Source organism: Lindgomyces ingoldianus, assembly GCF_010093535.1.
Source record: "Lindgomyces ingoldianus strain ATCC 200398 unplaced genomic scaffold BDR25scaffold_20, whole genome shotgun sequence".
NCBI classification, from domain to species: domain Eukaryota; kingdom Fungi; phylum Ascomycota; class Dothideomycetes; order Pleosporales; family Lindgomycetaceae; genus Lindgomyces; species Lindgomyces ingoldianus.
The window spans coordinates 824430-844127 of record NW_022985181.1 but is presented as its reverse complement, the minus strand read 5'-3'; the positions used below and the strand labels follow the sequence as shown (position 1 = coordinate 844127).

Below are 19698 nucleotides of genomic sequence, written 5' to 3'. Positions count from 1 at the left end.
CAGTCAACAATCTAGGCAACCTCTACAAATCCCTAGGACGGCTTAACGAGGCAGAGAAGATGTACTTGCGAGCGCTACAAGGCTTTGAGAAGGCAAGGGGACTTGACCATATATCAGCACTTGAGACAGTCAACAACTTAGGCTCCCTCTACAAATTCTTAGGACGGCTTGACGAGGCAGAGAATATGTACTTACAAGCGCTACAAGGCTTGGAAAAGGCATGGGGGCCAGACCATACATCAGTACTCTCGACAGTCAACAATTTGGGCTTACTCTACGCGGACCTAGGACGGCTTGACGAGGCGGAGAAGATGTACTTACAAGCGCTGCAAGGCAAAGAGAAGGCATGGGGACTGGACCATACATCAACACTTGAGACAGTCAACAACCTAGGCTTGCTCTACGCGGACCTGGGACGGTTTAACGAGGCGGAGAAGATGTACTTACGAGCGCTACAAGGCTTTAAGAGGGCATTAGGACTAGACCATACATCAACACTCGAGACAGTCAACAACTTGGGCTTGCTCTACGCGGAACTAGGACGTCTTGAAGAGGCGGAGAAGATGTACTTACAAGCGCTACAAGGCAAAGAGAAAGCATGGGGACCAGACCATATATCAACACTTGAGACAGTCAACAATTTAGGTGTCGTCTACAAATCCCTAGGACGGCTTGACGAGGCAGAGAAGATGCTCTTACAAGCGCTGCAAGGCTATGAGAAGGCACTTGGCCAACAAGTGGTGAAGAAGTATATACCGGCACTTAACACAGCTCAGAATGTGGCCGCCCTCTTCCAGCAGACTGGCAGAATGCAGGAAGCGGAGGAGTTATACAGACAGGCTCTCATTGGTGTTGAAGCAGTTTTCGGGCGTACAAGCAACAAGTATCGCAGTATTGCTGAGATCTTAGATGCACTGCACAGTAACACAGAGTATGATACATAAATTCCTAGTTTAAAGTAAGTGTAGTTACATTTGATTATTCTTCTATGCACTCCTGCAGGAACACAAAACTCTAAGATAGTCGGCGTTTACAAAGCTTCTAAAAACTCTAGAATAACATAATTTACTATAGAAACAAGATTTTAGGTAAGGCGGCCCCTTAGATTCATGTTATATGGTTTGCTTAAAGTATTAAAGCGCGTGCTTAGCCCTGTCTTTAAGTAGTAGTTGTTAAGTTAGACCTCATCTAACAGTAGGATTGCTCTAATACTAGTTGCGGTGACTGTGGTCAAGGGGGAGGGAGAGATATGGAGAAGAGGAAGTATGGTCTAATACTTATCTAACCTCGACTAGGTAGCAGGATCGTTCTAGTGATCAGGCGGGGCATTCTGTGCAGAAGGTGGTTAGACAAGGATAGGAGGGTCACTGTATGCTTTAGTGCTCTTAGTAGATAATAGGTAAAAGAGTGTTAGAGCGCTTTAATACTAAGAAGAGTACTAAGTAGATTAGTCTACCTGGCGGTGCTGTGTAACTGTAAGGCTAGATGTCCTAGAACAGGCTAGTATAGCCTCACCTAACCTGTTTAGAGGTCACATGACCTGTGCTTTGTATATAGACATGAATCCTAACAAGTGAGGCTTAGCAGCAATTTGTCTCTGTTACAATACACTTTTATTTCTCTAATAGAAGGACAGAGCTCTGTACCACTGCGCTAATACAACTAGAAAGGAGCGAATAATCAACTAACAGTTGATCTTGCGTATAGAATAGTATATACCTGTTGCACGTAAGCACTATCTCGGCCTTACATCTAAAACCTTGCTCTTAGTGCTATTTATACTACTTACTATCTTATCTTTACATTTAAATTGCTTATATAAGCTAGTATACTACTTAAGAGCAACCTTTCTATGTACTAGTATTAACATAAAACACTAGAGAAGAATTAGATGCAACTTGCGCTTTAAAACTACTTAAGAAGCTAGCTAAAATAGCTGCTTTTAGTAACACTTAACTAAAGTTAACACTAGTATAAAAAAAACTAAGGTAAAAAATAAGTAACGTACCTAACGGGTTGGCCGGCCACACAGGTTGGCCGGCCACTTTTGCTAAGCCCCCACTAAAACCACCCTATTCTCTCGCAAAATAGCCCACTTTAGCCCTGTATAAAGTAATATAACATAAGATATTATTTAGAGTCTACTTCTGCTACTTGCTTACATATATGTAAGTTATGCCTAGTTTAATTGCACTGCCTGTATTGCCTTTAACTTAGCTTACCTCCTTTAGCGCGCACCTGCGTTTTTAGCTTCTTCTTATTACTACGCGCTCTAAACTTCTTTAAAGCAGTTAGACAAGCTCTATCCTTAACTATTAAGGTCTCTTCTGCCTAAATTTACTTTTTTTTATGCAATCTATGTTATGTAGCAGCTTTATTTACTGCTTAAAGCTTTATAATCTTATAGCCTACCTTATTATGTTAATGCCCTAGATAACTGTTATCTACTTTTTATTACTTTACTATATTACCTTTAGCTGTCTTTATCTCTCTAAAGCTGTAATAACTGCTCTAGTTAATATCTAGCCTATTATAAAGCCTAACTTGTTAAAGTTATACCTGTTTTTATCCTAGATACTGTACTTAGCTTTTATGTTAGCTACTAGGTAAAACTAGCCCTAGATAACCTCTAGATCTTTATAAAGCACTCTCTTATAATTATACTTATAATTAAACTTTATTATAAACTTAGGGCAGTGCTTAACCCACATACTAGTCTAGTTTAAGCTAACCTAGCCTAGATTACGCTCTGCAGGCAAGGAATTAGCTATATTAGCTACAGCTGCAAGCCTAGGGGGAAATCTGCGCGTAATAAGCTTAAGTATGTACTTAACAACTACCTCTTGTTTAAGCTTAGTTAGATTCCTTAATTTAGGCTAGCATTCTGCTTGTGAAGGCTGTCTAGCGCGTTAATTGCTTAGTGTTGTGTAAGAGACATTATAGATAGCTGCAGCGCGTTATAAGGAGAGTTTTAAGTCTTATTTAAAAGCCTAAAGAGCAAGCTGTATCTAATGTTCTTTAGAAGATTTAATCTAGTGTTGTTGTTAAGGCATTATGTAGATAGGTAGAGTTTAGTGGGGGCTTAGCAAAAGTGGCCGGCCAACCCGTGTGGCCGGCCAACCTGTTAGGTACGTTACAATTTTTTTATTTAATCTTATTAAGCTATCTAGAAGGTATTTAAAGCTTAAAAAAAGGTTAAAAAAAGCTAGTAAAATACTACAAAAGTTTATAAATAATCTATAAAAGTAAAGCTTACTTAGAGTAATAGTTAGCGCATTAAGGTAGGTTGTTTAGGTTAAATAATAGTTGCAGCATAATGCTTAGCAAAGTAGTATTAGACAGGTAATAGATGCATAACAACAACATTTAACTACAGCACGCAACTAATTACAGCCTGCAACTAAGCGTAGCTGATGCTAATCTCTAACACACTAATATAGCTGATGCTAATCCCTAACACACTAATGTAGCTGACGCTAATCCCTAACACACTAATGTAGCTAATGCTAATCCCTAACACATTAATGTAGTTAGAGAGGTGGAACAGACGCAACTAACTATAATTTAAACATGTTTTACACAATACATGCTAGAGCAAACTACGTGCAAATTAATATAAAAGTGTACTTATATTAAGTATACATTATTTTTTTTTAAAAAAGAATGTAAAAAATATATAACGTACCTAACAGGTTGGCCGGCCACTTTTGCTAAGCCCCTACTAAAACCACTCTATTCTCTCGCAAAACAGCCTACTTTAGCCCTATATAAAGTAATACAACACAAGATATTATTTAGAGTCTACTTCTGCTACTTGCTTACATATATGTAAGTTATACCTAGTCTAATTACACTGCCTGTATTGCCTTTAACTTAGCTTACCTCCTTTAGCGCGCACCTGTGTCTTTAGCTTCTTCTTATTACTACGCGCTTTAAACTCCTTTAAAGCAGTTAGACAAGCTCTATTCTTAACTATTAAGGTCTTTTTTGCCTAAATTTGCTTTCTTTTATGCAATCTATGTTGTGTAGCAGCTTTATTTACTGCCTAAAGCTTTATAATCTTATAGCCTGCTTTATTACATTAATGCTCTAGACAACTGTTATCTACTTTTTATTACTTTACTATATTACCTTTAGCCATTCTTGTCTTTTTAAAGCTATAACAACTACTCTAGTTAATATCTAGCCTATTATAAAGCCTAACTTGTTAAAGTTATACCTGTCTTTATCCTAGATACTGTACTTAGCTTTTATGTTAGCTACTAGGCAAAACTAGCTCTAGATAACCTCTAGATCCTTGTAAAGCGCTCTCTTATAATTATACTTATAATTAAACTTTATTATAAACTTAAGGCAGTGCTTAACTTACATACTAGTCTAGTTTAAGCTAACCTGGCCTAGATTGCGCTCTACAGGCAAGGAATTAGCTATATTAGCTACAGCTACAAGCCTAGGGGGAAATCTGCGTGTAATAAGCTTAAGTATGTACTTAACAACTACCTTCTTCTTAAGCTTAGTTAGATTCCTTAATTTAGGCTAGCATTCTGCTTGTAAAGGCTGTCTAGCGCGTTAATTGCTTAGTGTTGTGTAAGAGACATTATAGATAGCTACAGCGCGTTGTAAGAAGAGTTTTAAGTCTTATTTAAAAGCCTAAAGAGCAAGCTGTATCTAACGTTCTTTAGAAGATTTAATCTAGTGTTGTTGTTAAGGCATTATGTAGATAGGTAGAGTTTAGTGGGGGCTTAGCAAAAGTGGCCGGCCGACCTGTGTGGCCGGCCAACCCGTTAGGTACGTTAAAGAAATAAAAAAATAGTGTTACTAGAGTTTATCTAAAGAAATTATAACTAACTAGCGTGTTTAAAAGAGGAGATTCTACTTAATTTTTTATTCTACAAACTTAAATATATTAAGCAGAGCGAGCTTGCTAATAAAACTAAGTAACATAGAGTATACTCTTATAAGTTAGGCTTTAGCAGAAGCCTACGCCTAGATTATGCTTAGCGTGTAAAGAATTAGCTATATCTGCTATAGCTGCTAGCTAAGAGGAAAATCCTTATGCATGTAGCTTAAGTAGTACGTAATAATTACCTACTTGTTACTATTATCTAGCTTTTATAAGTTAACTATAAAATTAGCTTGTAAAGGTTATTTAGTATGTTAGTTATTTATTATCTTTTAAAAGACTCTACACATAGCTACAGCATGTTAATTTAAAAGTATTACATTTTATTTAAAAGCTTAAAATGTAAACTGTATCTACTATTCTTTTAGCGCGTCTAAGTAGTGTTGTTAGAAATACATTAGTATAAGAAGAGTAACGTACCTAACGGGTTGGCCGGCCACACGGGTTGGCCGGCTACTTTTGCTAAGCCCCCACTAAAACCACCCTATTCTGGCGCAAAACAGCCTACTTTAGCCCTATATAAAGCAATATAACATAAGATATTATTTAAAGTCTACTTCTGCTACTTTCTTACACATACATAAGTTATGCCTAGTCTAATTACACTGCCTATATTACTTTTAACTTAGCTTACCTTCTTTAGCGCGCACTTGCGTCTTTAGCTTCTTCTTATTACTACGCGCTTTAAACTCTTTTAAAGTAGTTAGATAAGCTCTATCCTTAACTATTAAAGTCTTTTCTGCCTAAATTTACTTTCTTTTATGTAATTTACATTGCGTAGTAGCTTTATTTACTGCTTAAAGCTTTATAATCTTTTTTTACACTAACACTAGCTTGTGCGTAATAATTACTAGCCCCTTTAAAACTTTTTTAAAGGCCTTTACTATAGATGTTAGTAAGCTATCTATATGCTTTAAAATCTTTACCTTTATAAGCATTAATTATAACTTAAATTTAAAAGTATTACTTAAGGTTTACAACTACTAAAGCTTATTATTAATAAGTAGTAGTAGTAATAGAGTACATAACTAAATGTTAAAGGCTATTTTAACTTATTTTAGGTTAAATAAGACTAAACTAGCGCTTTAAAACTCTTCTTAGATATTACTAAAAGTAATTACTACATTATAAGCATATATAAAGCATAGTAGGAACTTAAGTTTTATAATATAAGTAATCTAGTTACATATAAGATTTTTAGCTTAGCGCTTATACACTTTTTTTAAAAGGGCAAAATAACTTATATTAAAAGGCTATAAAAGGTGTAATAAGTGTAAAGGCATATAAATAGTAATAATCTTATTTTTTTTATAGTACTACTAAAAATTAAGCAAGTTATAGCTTTTATAGCTGTTAATAATAAAAAGCTAATAAGCACTTATAACTTTTTTTTTATATGCTTATTAAAGTGCTTTAACTACTACAGCCTAAGCTTATTTATTGTCTAGCTATTTTTAAAAACTGTAATAACTTAGTTTTAAGGTAGATTTTTTTTCTTATACTAGGCAAAGAGGTAATAGCAGCTCTTAAAAATAATAAGAAGTAAAGTAGCCTACCTTATTATGTTAATGCTTTAAATAACTATTATCTACTTTTTATTACTTTACTATATTACCTTTAGCTATTTTTATTTCTTTAAAGCTATAATAACTACTCTAGTTAATATCTAGCCTATTATAAAGCCTAACTTGTTAAAGTTATATATGTCTTTATCTTAGATACTGTACTTAGCTTTTATGTTAGCTACTAGGCAAAACTAGCTTTAAATAACCTTTAGATTTTTATAAAGCACTTTTTTATAATTATACTTATAATTAAACTTTATTATAAACTTAGGGCAGTGCTTAACCTACATACTAGGCTAGTTTAAGCTAACCTAGCCTAGATTGCGCTCTGTGCGTAAGGAATTAGCTATATTAGCTACAGCTATAAGCCTAAGAGGAAATCTGTGTGTAATAAGCTTAAGTATATACTTAACAACTACTTTCTTTTTAAGCTTAGTTAGATTTCTTAATTTAGGCTAGCATTCTACTTTTAAAGGCTGTCTAGCGCGTTAATTGCTTAGTGTTATGTAAAAGACATTATAAATAGCTGTAGCATGTTATAAGAAGCGTTTTAAGTCTTATTTAAAAGCTTAAAAAGTAAGCTGTATTTAACATTCTTTAGAAAATTTAATCTAGTGTTGTTGTTAAGGCATTATGTAGATAGGTAGAGTGTGGTAGAGGCTTAGCAAAAGTGGCCAGCTAACCTGTGTAGCTGGCCAACCTGTTAGGTACGTTAGTTTAGTAGGGTTTTAGTAAAATTAAGTAACTTAGTGTGTAAGCAACTTGCCTATAGTGTATGTTACTATTATATTAAATGTTTTAGTTATTTAAATAGAATTTTTTTAAAAAATTATTTACTAAAGCTTTTAAGTTTAGAACTTTTTATTCTTTATAGTTAAAATTACCTTTAGAACGTTATAAAAATTATGCTAAAGTAAAAACATAAAAACTACTATTAGATTCTAATATAAAGTTTACAACACCCTCTAGCTACAGCTAAAGCAAAACGCTTACTACTAGAGCTAAACAACTACTTACTTTAATAATAGCTAAACTTACTTTTCTAAAACTTAAAGCTAAAAACCTACTTAATTTAAGGTTAAGCTATAGTAATCTAGCTTTTAAAAACTAAATTACTTAATTAAAAGCATAACTTAAGTAGCTAACTGTTATAAGCTATTAGAGCACGTAAGTAAAAAAACAAGTTTAAGTCCTTAGAAGGCTAGAAGCAACCTAGTTAGAAACATCACGTGATCAGGTCACCTGATGTTAGCAATATCGCAGCCAAGGCTGGGTTATCACAGGATTTGCTGCGATTCAACTACTAGTCTTACAACAACCGCGATACATCTTGTATATATATACTTAACTTCTAACCTTACTTAGAAGTTGTTGTTAATCCTTAGACAGATAGTCTAGTAGCTTATAAAGGCGCTAAATAAACATTATTTTATTACTTTTTAATTAGAGTGTTACCTTTACTAACACACTTATGCTTTTAGATATAGGCAAAACATGTAACTACCTTTGTAGACACCTGCGTAAGCTAATTAGACTATTCACCTACTTTTGCTACAACCTTCTTGTTTCTACTTAGAACGCATCCTTCTTAGTCTAGTATTACGTGACTAGCTTATGTAGTAAGTAATATAATATTAATAACTAACTTTACTCTTAAAAAGTATAAATCTTTAAAACTCTCTTAACATAGTTGTAAAGAAAGTAAGCTTTTTAAGTAATAACACTACAACTTATATAAGAAGCTATAAAGAAGAATTAACTAAATAGATAAATAAATTAAAATACTATAATAGTTTATAAATAATCTATAAAAGTAGAGCTTGCTTAGAGTAATAGTTAGCGCATTAAGCTAGGCTGTTTAGGTTAAATAATAGTTGCAGCATAATCCTTAGCAAAGTAGTATTAGACAGGTAATAGACGCATAACAACAACATTTAACTACAGCACGCAACTAATTACAGCCTGCAACTAAGCGTAGCTAATACTAATCTCTAACTTACTAATGTAGCGAATGCTAATCTCTAACACACTAATGTAGCTAAAAAGGTAGAATAAACGTAACTAACTATAATTTAAACACGTTTTACACAACATATGCTAGAGTAAACTTTATGTAAATTAATATAAAAGTGCACTTATATTAAGTATACATTTAAAAAAAAAATGTAAGAAATATATAAAGTAATAAAGAAATAGCATTACTAAAGTTTATTTAAAAAAATTATAACTAACTAGTGTGTCTAAAAGAGAAGATTCTGCTTAACTTTTTATTCTATAAACTTAAATATATTAAGTAGAGCAAGATTTGCTAATAACTTACTTTATTTTTAGTAATACTATAAAGATAATAAAATTATTACTATTTACATACTTTTTTACTTATTGTAAGGCTAAGATGGCGCCTACGTACAACAGGTATATATACTATTCTATATACAACATTAACTGTTAGTTAATTATTCACATCTTTTTAGTTATATTAGCGCAGTGGTATAAAGCTCTGTCCTTATATAATAATTAACTAACAGCGGGGTACAGTTAGTGTTTAATCTTAACCTTAGTTAGCTTAGCTAGTTTTTAGACTAAAACGTAAAGCAGCCTCTTCTAGCGCTACGTTGTTGCTGCTAGAAGGTCTAGTGTATATTGCTTAGCTAGCGTAGGCTACTAAGCAAGCGTTGTTATTTATCCCGCGCCTCTAGGCCGCAGGTGGTTAGCCTCTAGCTAGTAACTAAGTTATGTGCTTAGCGCCTCTAAGCTGCGGGTAGGTTATGTGACGCCTAGGACATGCGTCTGCTAAGAAGAGAGATAATGTAAGGCTAAGATAGCGCTTACGTGCGACAGGTATATATACTATTCTGTATATAAGATTAACTGTTAGTTAATTATTTACACCTTTTTAGTTGTAGTAGCGTAATAGTATAAAGCTTTGTCTTTACACTTATTACACTTTTTATAGCTACTTAATATAGGTTGTTTTACTTTTTTAAAGAAAGTATATAGGCGCTAAGCTAAAAACTTTATACATAAGTAAATTACTTATTATAAAGTAAGCTTATAAGTAAATTACTTATTATAAAGTAAGCTTATAAGTAAATTACTTATTATAAAGTAAGCTTATAAGTAAAGTAATACTTAAAAGTATATCATAGCTAGCTAATTCTTAGCTTTAATTAAGTTAGTAAAATTTCTTTTATAAAAACTTAAAGTTTATATAAATTTAAGATTAGTTATCTAGAAATTAGTTAATTATTAGCTATAATTAAAAGAACACGTTCTAGCCCTAGCTTTTAACGCGTTTCTGCCTTTGTAATTGTCTTTTCTTTGCACCTTACAGTCTCTAGCGTTGCGCCTGTTCCTTTCACCGCCTAATACTGCTACACTACGCCTAATACTGCTACCTAATATTTTTAATTTAATTGTTTTAGCATTAAAGCCCTAGTTGTAGAGCTGTATATTGTGTAGTTTGTTGCCTCTATAAGAATTTCTTAGAGTGCTAGGAAGCTCTAACGCTGCCTCTGCCTCTACCTCTGCCTCTCTATCGCTGCAAAGATTAATGTAGTACATTTAATACCTTAATAAGCAGGTTCTTAAATAACTTTCTTAAAAGCACACCACGCCGCGTATAGCATACTGCAGCTTCTACTCACGTGCAGCTTGAATTAAAGCCCTAGTTGTGGAGCTGTCGCTGTGTAGCTTGTTGTGTGGGCAGGAATTTCTCAGGCTGTTTGGGAGCTCTAGGGCTGTCTTACTCGGCAACTAAGGAATATGTTGCTATTTAGCTGCCTCTGCCTCTCTATCGCCGCAAAGACTCTATCATGACCTACTACAGCCTCCTGCACCACCTGCAACTATTTGCCTACTTACTTATATAGATGATAGCCTCTAGGATAATGTTCTTCTTGCTGCTGTTATAGATTCCTTAACTGTTTTGCTTGCACAACTGCTAGTTTCGCTCCTTTAACTACTGTTTAAATATAATAGGCTAATGCCTAGAGGTATTAGTAAGAGATTACCTAATAGCGTTAGGAGGTGCATAAAGTAAATTGCAGCAAATTGTAGCAAACTACAGTAGATTACAGCAGCAGGCAGTAATCTCTAGTAGATATTAGTTGTGTTGCAAGTAGCTCTACGTATAGAGAGGGTTCTAGGGGGGTAATGCCTCTAGAAAAAAAGCCTTAAGAAGGGCAGCAATAATTGCGCATAAGCTAGTGTTAGCGTAATAGAAAATCACTAAGCTTTATGTAATAAGGTAGGCGCCCCGCCTGCCAAGCCGATACTATACGACTTTCCCTACTGTACTAAAAGGTACGCACGAGAATACTTAAGCTAAGTATTCTCGCATAGTATAATATATATATAGGTAATGCTAGGGTAAGCACTAGCACTAGCAGTTGTCTCTAGCCTAGCCTAAACCTCTATAAGCGAGAGAAGGCCACGTGGTTGACTGTGCCAACCTTGTTACACTTTAAGCAGCTAATAAGGCACAATATAAATTAGATAAAAGAAAGTAGATTAAAGTAGAAAAAGCCTTAATGGTTTAGAAAGGCCTGCGCTTAACAGCTTTAAAGGAGTTTAGAGCGCGCAGTGACAGGAAGAAGGCAAAGAAGTAGGTGTAAGCTAAAGTAGGTGAGCTATTCTAAAGGCGCTGCAGATAGTGCAATTAGACTAGGCATAACGCGTAAACGTCTAAGCAAGAAGTAGAAGTAGTATCTAAATAATAGTCTAGGCTGTACTATACTATATAGTACTAGAGCGGGTTGTTATAGGCTATAATAGAGTTTGTTGTGGTGTAATCTTAGCAAAAGTAAGCAACTTAGGTGTGTAAGCAACTGCTAATCCCTAACACACTAATGTAGCTAATGCTAATCCCTAATGCACTAATATAGCTGATGCTAATCCCCGACACACTAATGTAGCTAATGCTAATCCCCGACACACTAATGTAGCTCTAATACTAATCCTTGACACACTAATGTGGCTAGAGAGGTGGAATAGACCTAATTAACTATAATTTAAACATGTTTTACACAACGCATGCTAGAGCAAACTTCGTGCAAATTAACATAAAGGTGCACTTATATTAGGTATACATTTAAAAAAAAGAATGTAAGAAATACATAAAGTAATAGAGAAATAGCGTTACTAGAGTTTATCTAAAGAAATTATAACTAACTAGCGTGTGTAAAAGAGGAGATTCTGCTTAACTTTGTGTTCTGCAAACCTAAATAGAATAAGCAGAGCAAGCTCTGCTAACAAGCTTTGCTAACAAGCTCTGCTAATAACTTAAACTAAATTAAAGGTAACTTAATCTTAAATATAATTTAATATTATATGAATATAATATTATTAAAAAGGCTATTACTAGTAAAAGTAAGTTTTTAAATATAATATAATAGCACTAGAAAGATAATAAGTTTAAGTGTAGTGTAAATCTACTTAAAAGTATATAGAAGTGTATAGAGACTTAGAATCCTAGAAATTCTATTAACACTTATAAGCCTTGTATAAAAGAATATTAGAAGACTACTAAGCTAGCTAAGAGAAGAGGTGCAACTAAATACTTAGAGGAATAGAGATACAGCAGAGGCTAGGACAGAGGAGGACGGAGCCGATACAGCAAACCTTTATATGTAGGCTAGTTAAACAACTCGAGATGGAACAATTTAAACACATTGTTACAAAAGTAGTATATAAAGTGTACTATAAGATATGTATTTATAAAGAAGATAAATAGAAGATAGTATACTAATTTTAATATAGTTATTTTAAGTACTAAGTTATGCTTTTTAGTTTTACTTATATACTTGTATTCTTTTAAGTATTTAGTTGCACCTCTTCTCTTAGCTAGCTTAGTAGTTGTCTAATATTCTCTTATACAAGGCATATAGATGTTAATCGAATTCTTAGGTTTCTAAGCCTCTACACACTTCTATATGCTTCTAAGTAGATTTACACTGTATTTAGACCTATTGTCTTGCTTATACTATTATATTATATTAAAACCTTTTTTACTAGTAATATGCTTTTTAAATAATATTATATTAAGTATTTATTTAATTATATTTAATTTAGTTTAAGTTATACTACTTATATACTATTATATTAAATTATTTAGTTATTTAAATAAGATTTTAGAAACCTTTTATTAACTAAAGCCTTTAAGTTTAGAACTTTCTATTCTTTATAATTAGAATTCTCTTTAGAAAAGTAGTAAAAAGTCTACTAAGTTAGAAACATAGAGACTACTAATAACTATAATAAGCTAGACGCTCTACCTGCTAAGTTAATACTATACAACTTTCCCTACTGCACTAAAAGGTACGCACGAGAATACTTAAGCTAAGTATTCTCGTAGAGTATAATATATATATATATATATATATATATATATCGATAATGCTAAGGCTAGCACTAGCGCTAGCAGTTGCCTCTAGTCTAGCCTAAACCTCTAAAATACAAAAACTTACTTAAAAGTAAGAATATTACAAGCGTTAGTAAATTATTCTATTAATATTATATAATTACTAGCTAATTTTATAGCTATTTTACATATTTTTTATAAAGTGCGTTTTAGCAAAAACAAGTTTAGTAAATACTATTATTATATAATAATTATAAAGTAATATATTATAGCTAGTTAATTTCTAAGTACTTATTAAGCTTTAAGTAGTCTATACTAGAGTTCTTACATATAACAAGCATATATAGTGTAAAGATAGAATAGTAGATAGCATAGATAGCACTAAGAGCAAGGTTTTAGAGAAAGATAGAAGTGTATTGTAAGAGAGACGAATCGCTGCCAAGCCTCGCCTGTTAGGATTCATGTTTATATACGAAGTACTGATCATATAGCCTCTAAACAGGTCGGGTGAGGCTATACTAGCCTGTTCTAGGACATCCGGCCTTACAGATACATACAAATTTACTCTATTTCTTTGTAGACGCTCTATAAACAGTTGTAAAAAAGCGATATTACTAGCTACAGCGCTGTGATTAGTCTAGTTAAACCTTAGAGGAGCGTCTAACCTGTGAGATAACGATCGCTAGGCGATCATTGTAAGGCCGGATGTTCTAGAACAGGCTAGTATGGCCTCACCTGACTTGTTTGGAGGTCATATGACCTGTGCTTCGTACGTAAGCATAATCCTAACAAGCGAGGCTTGGCAGCGATTCGTTTCTCTTACAATACACTATCTTTCTCTAAAACCTTGCTCTTAGTGCTATCTACTATCCCATCTTTACAATCATGGCTGGAACTTAGCAAGGACGACGATTGCTAGCAGGTATATAGTCTTGATTTTCTTCTACTGTTTAGAAGGTCGTGGTTGTCTTCATCTTCAAGGCACAGCCTTAGGTATAGCAATATATCTAATATTATTTCTAACCTAGCGTGTGCAGAAGATCTTTTTCTATTTGCGAGAGAACTAAAGCTACCTTTTCGTCATCCTCCTCTCTAACCAGACGTCCGGCTGGATCGTATGAAGGACTATACACCCTACTCTCTCTCCACCTTCCCTCTTCCACCCTCCCTCTTCCACTTTCCCTCTTCCCTCTTCTCTCTTCCCTCTTCCCTCTTCCCTAAGACCCTCTGTCACCGCTAGCAGATCACCGACAACGGACAGACTAAGATGAGATATTATAACACGCAGTTAGCAAATACTAAATAACAATGTTAACTTAAAGCCTAGTTTAATGCCTCTTATAATACAGCTAATGTGTGTTGCAGTTTACTACAATTTGCTGCAATTTGCTACAATCTACTACAATCTACTACAATCTACTACAATCTACTACAATCTACTACAAGTTACTTTAATCTACTACAAGTTGCTGTAATCAACTGCAAGTTACTGTATTTTACTACACTATACAATAGTTTGCTTACTCTTTCTAAGGCTACTAGCTAATTCTTAGCTAACAACTAAACACTAGTCTCTTATACTCTTACACTGTCTTACACTTTAATTCTAACAAGAGGATAGAAAAATTCTATACAAAATTCTAAGAAAGAAACCTTTGTATATAGACTAGATACTAACCTTTTTTTAAAAAAGCAAAAGAATGCAATCTCTAAGAATTAAACTTACGCTGCTTAGATAATATTCTAGCAACTCTGTTGCAGTCTAGTTGTATACCACTAGACTATACGCTAACCTAAGAGGGTACAGATGCTAGAATGTTAACTGTGTGTAGAATAACATATATATACTCTTTTATGTAATAGACTAGTAACTAGACTTCTTCTAGATCCCGCATTAATTACTTCTACAGCATATCTTTACAGCATCTGTATAACTAGATGTTAGTAGAAGGCTATACTAAACTATATAGTATTGCATGCTATTTTAAACAATTCTTAAGCAGAAGCAGGTTAAAATAATGTAGCGCGGTGGTGAAATGTCACTGTAAGCGGATGGCAGCACCAAGTACAGTCATGTGACTAGCAGTTGAGCCTGCGCGATCTCTTGTAGCATCCTCTGCAAACTTGCACCTCGACACCTAGATGTCGCTGCAAGGCTGCACTAGACTATATAGTATTGTATGCTATTCTAAGCAACTATCAAGCAGGAGCAGGTTAAAATAATGTAGCGCGGTGGTGAAATATAACTGCAAGCGGATGGCAGCGCTAAGTACAGTCTCTGCAATCTCTTGTAGCACTCTGTAGCTCAACACCTAGATGTCGCTGCAAGGCTACACGAGACTATATCGTATTGCATGCTATTCTAAGCAAATATCAAGCAGCAGCATGTTAAAATAATGTGGCGTGGTAGTGAAATATCACTGCAAGCTGGTGAGAATAAGTTCTTGCAGGCATATTAGTTAGCAGAGACTCTATTAGGCTTAGCGTTTCCCTAGTCTAGCTTAGCTCCTTCCTAGTCTAGTTTAGCGCTACATTATGCTAAAGTTTATGTGAATTTTAATGTTAGGTAACGTCTAAATGCGGTAATTTTTTTAAGCTAAGGCATTTTCTTTCCTAGAACAACAATAGAGAAGCTAGCCTAGAGAATTGATTATAGATTTCACAAGCGTTAGCGAGTGAAATAAACTAGCTTAGAATGTTTATTAAGTGTTATCTAAAGCTTAAGGTAAAGTTTTAAGTATAAGTATAGTTAGTAAATATTTAGTTTATTACAAAGTTTATTTTATTAAAGTTATATATATTATTATTCTAGATACTATACTTAGCTTTAAAATTCTTTATAAAGCTAAACTATAAAAACAAAGCTCTGTAATACTACGCTAATACAACTAAAAAGGTGCGAATAATAAACTAACAGTTGATTCTGTGTACAGAATAGTATATATACCTGTTGCGTGTAAGCGCTATCTAAGCCTTACATAAACTAGCTTTAAATTACTTTAGAATTTTTATAAAAAACATTTTTATAGTTATAGTTATACTCAGACTTTACTATAAGCTTTAAATAACACTTAATAAATATACTAAGCTAGTTTATACTAACATAGCCTAAATTATACTTAGTGTGTAAAAAATTAGTTATATTAACTATAGCTACTAGCTAAAAGAAAAATCCTTACATATCTAGCTTTAGTATATGCTTAATAATTACTTACTTTTTATTATTATTTAGCTTTTATAAGCTAGCTATAAAATTAGCTTATAAAAGTTATCTAATGTAGTTATTAATTATTTATTATTTTTTAAAAGACTTTATATACAGCTGTAGCATATTACTTAAAAAGTATTTGTTACAGTCTATAGTTGACCAACGTAACTCCACCCGAAGTACTCTACAATCTAGCTAGATTGGGGCAGGGCTTGTTTACGGACTAATTAGAAGACACAGAGTGTTAGATATACGCACCTACTGTCAAGACAGGAGGAACGCTGGACGAAGGCTGCTACATAGTACGAGCAATAAGCTCGAACAGTATGTTGCTGCAAATTGCAGCATGTTGCAGCTGGTCGCGCATAGGGCTAGTGCGCGAGGGACTCGGACCGGAAAAACAAAGCCGAGCAACACGAGCAGAGGAGACAAAAAGAAAAGAAACATTAAGAAATTAATACAATTAATCATCATCCCATACATTATATCCAAAACCCATCATTTATCTTAGGAAGCCTAGAAACAGTGCTTTAATCTAACAAAAGTGTGTTTAATGTTTAGTTTATTTTTTATATAAACTAAGTAGCATTTTAGCTTTCTAAAGAGCTGTAATACTATTTATATATCTTACAACATATATACCTCTAATTCTGTCTAACAGGACTGTTTAACCTAGCTACTATACTGCTGCTATAGGGACAAACTACAATCTAGTTACCCTCCCTTACTCTATTAGCCTAATATCCATTACGCAGGACTGTACACCCTGCTGTTAGCCCCTATCTTCTGTCCTACCTTACTAGAAACAACACTAACCTAAGTGCTTCTATAAAGTAAGGATTATAATATTAAACACTACACCTTTTAAAAAGTATAACTACTTAACATAACCTTAATTCTAATATAGCCTACATAGCCTTATTAGGATTATAAGAAGTTCTAACAGCTAATAAAGAAGTCTTAGCAGAATAAATTAATAGTATCTAGGACAACATTAAAGAATTTTAGTAGATTAGTAACAAGATTAATAAACTAGTTAGCCTTTAAAAAGAAGTAAAAAACTTATAATAAAAAGTAGTAAAATTTAATAACTAACTTACTGTCAGATATGCGCACCTACTGTCAAGACAGGAGGAACGCTTGACGAAAGCTGCTACATAGTACGAGCAATAAGCTCGAACAGTATGTTGCTGCAAATTGCAGCATTTTGCAGCATGTTGCAGCAAATTGCAGCATGTTACAGCATTTTGCAGCATTTTGCAGCAAACTGCAGCATGTTGCAAGCTGGTCGCGCATAGGGCAAGTGCGCGAGGGACTCGGATCGGCAAAACAAAAAGCCGAGCAACACGAGTAGAGCAGAAAAAGGATCGATAAAATCAATACAATCAATCATCATCCTATACATCATATCTAAACCCATCATTCATCTTAGGAAGCCTAGAAACAGTGCTTTAATCTAACACTTACACTAATAAACTTTTAATTAGCTATAAGCTCTGTAAACTAGATACAATGTTATAGGTAAATCTAGCTAAGCTTTAGAATATCTTAACTAAAAAAGTAAGTATTATAGCTAAAAAAACTTTATAACTAGCCTTTTTAAAGCCTTTTAAAGAATTACTAAAGAACCTTTACTCTTTTTTTACTAGATGCCACTTTTACATGTAATATAATAAAGGAGCATTTTAAACCAATGCAGAAATAATATCCTAGATAGGACTACATTTAAAAAGACCTTCTATAATCTAGTTCTAGCTGCACGTAGATAATTAGATAGACTTTAAAGCTAATAGCTCTACACTAAATTTTAAGACTAAAGAAATATTTAGCAGCATAAAAGCTTTTAAAGAAGCCTTAATAGCTATTTATAAAACTATAGATAAATAAAAGATTACAGCTAATAAATTAAATTCTTTAAAATAAAGAAAAAGAATAGTCTAGTACTACGCAGCATGTTTTAGAGAGTAGCTAGCTATATATAAATAAACAGACTAAAAAGCCTTTTGCTAAATATTCTATAATAGATTAAAAGACATAATAAAAAATAAATTTATATATAATAAAAAACTAACTACTTTTAAAATTTTTATTATAAAAGCAACGCTTTATAATAATAAGCATAAAAAATATAAAAGAGAAAAATAGTGTAAAGAAGCTCTTTAGAAACCTAAGTTTATTTCTAAGAAAAGAGAAGCCTTTTATTATAATAAAAAACTAATAGACCTTAGTTACATAAAATATATATAAAGTCTCCCTTTAAAGAAAAGCTAAGCTTCTAGATATAATAGGCTGCTTTTAACTAAAAAGTAATAAAAGTAGCTAGAAAATAAGGGCTACTTAAACTATAAAAAAGTAGAACATTTCTGGTAAAATTACCTAGACTTCTAAAAAAGAGAGAATAAAAATACTACTGTAACAGTAAAAGCTATTACTGCTAAATATAGCCTTATAAATAAGAAAATATTAGAAAGATTAAATAATAGACTTTACTAGTAATATAAAGAAAACTACTTTTTAAAAAACTGCCTTAAACTATATTAAAAGGTAGTTATTATAAATTTTAGTAGCTTTAATTAAGTGTTATAGAACCTTATAATTTTTAAAAAAATATAAAAAAAAGACTTAGATCTAAGGATATATTATAAATATTAAAAAAGAAAAGAAATAGTTTTCTTTTAATAACAGAACACTAAGCACTTTAGCATAAAAACTCTCTAGATAGTTTTAAAGTTATTTATGCTAAAAGTGTAAACAACAACATAATTACTTTAAAAATATGTAGTGTTATTACACTAGATAAATATTAGTAATAACTATAAAACATTTAATATAGTGTAATAAATAGCTAAAGTAAAATATAATATTATAGATAAAAAGAAATAATAGCAGTTTTTTATAAAAGTCTATAACTAAAAGCTTAAGAGACTAGGCAGACCTGCTAGGTTTAAAATCCTAGAGCTAAGCCTAGAGCAACTATAAACCCTACTCCTAGGACTAGCAGTTAGCAGAAAAGCCTTTACCCTACAACATAACTACAGAGAATGTCTCCTCTATAGTAGCGCTTCCTATAACACAGACAATTGCTAGTAGAAAGAGCACCCTATACAGTTAGTACAAACCTAAGAATACTCTAAGTAGACCTAAAAACGTTTAATTAACACCTTATATAGACTAAATAATTGTCTATACCTCTAGTACTAATGCATATAACAGTATTATATAAAGCATTAGAATAATAAACACTAAGTAGGCTAGTAGCCTATATAGGAAAAACATCTAGACAAGAACCCCTAGAAAGGCACAGCTTTAATATGTAAAATAACTAACTATTATACATGCTAAACACTACTTATTTATAAAAAACTAAAAAGTTAGCCTAATTACAACTTCTAGAACAGCTACAGATTCTATTATTTCTAGTAGAAGGCTGCTTATAAGAAAGATTATATACTAACTTACTACTTAGTAAAGGATTATAAATGTAAAGCAGCTAAATATTGCGTTAAAAAACATTAACTTTATAAAAAAGGCTTAAAAAACTTAATAATTTATAAGAGAACATTAACTTATATTCTATAGATAATAAAGAAAATATATTTTATAATATAAAAGCACTTATAGCTATAAGCTAAGAATTAAAATAAAGCCTAACTATAACTTT

The 19698-nt window shown here is 32.7% G+C and overlaps 1 protein-coding gene across 1 annotated transcript in view; it reads left to right on the top strand.

Moving 5' to 3' along the window:
- BDR25DRAFT_288537 (HCP-like protein) overlaps positions 1–944 on the top strand; it is a gene marked incomplete at its 3' end in the record, with an annotated part of 4888 nt that extends 3944 nt beyond the window's left edge. Inside the window, exon 9 of the mRNA XM_033688398.1 lies at positions 16–944. Coding sequence (XP_033546473.1) covers positions 16–944 — 929 coding nt within the window. The remainder of the gene's footprint in view (positions 1–15) is intronic.
- Positions 945–19698: the final 18754 nt, after the last annotated feature.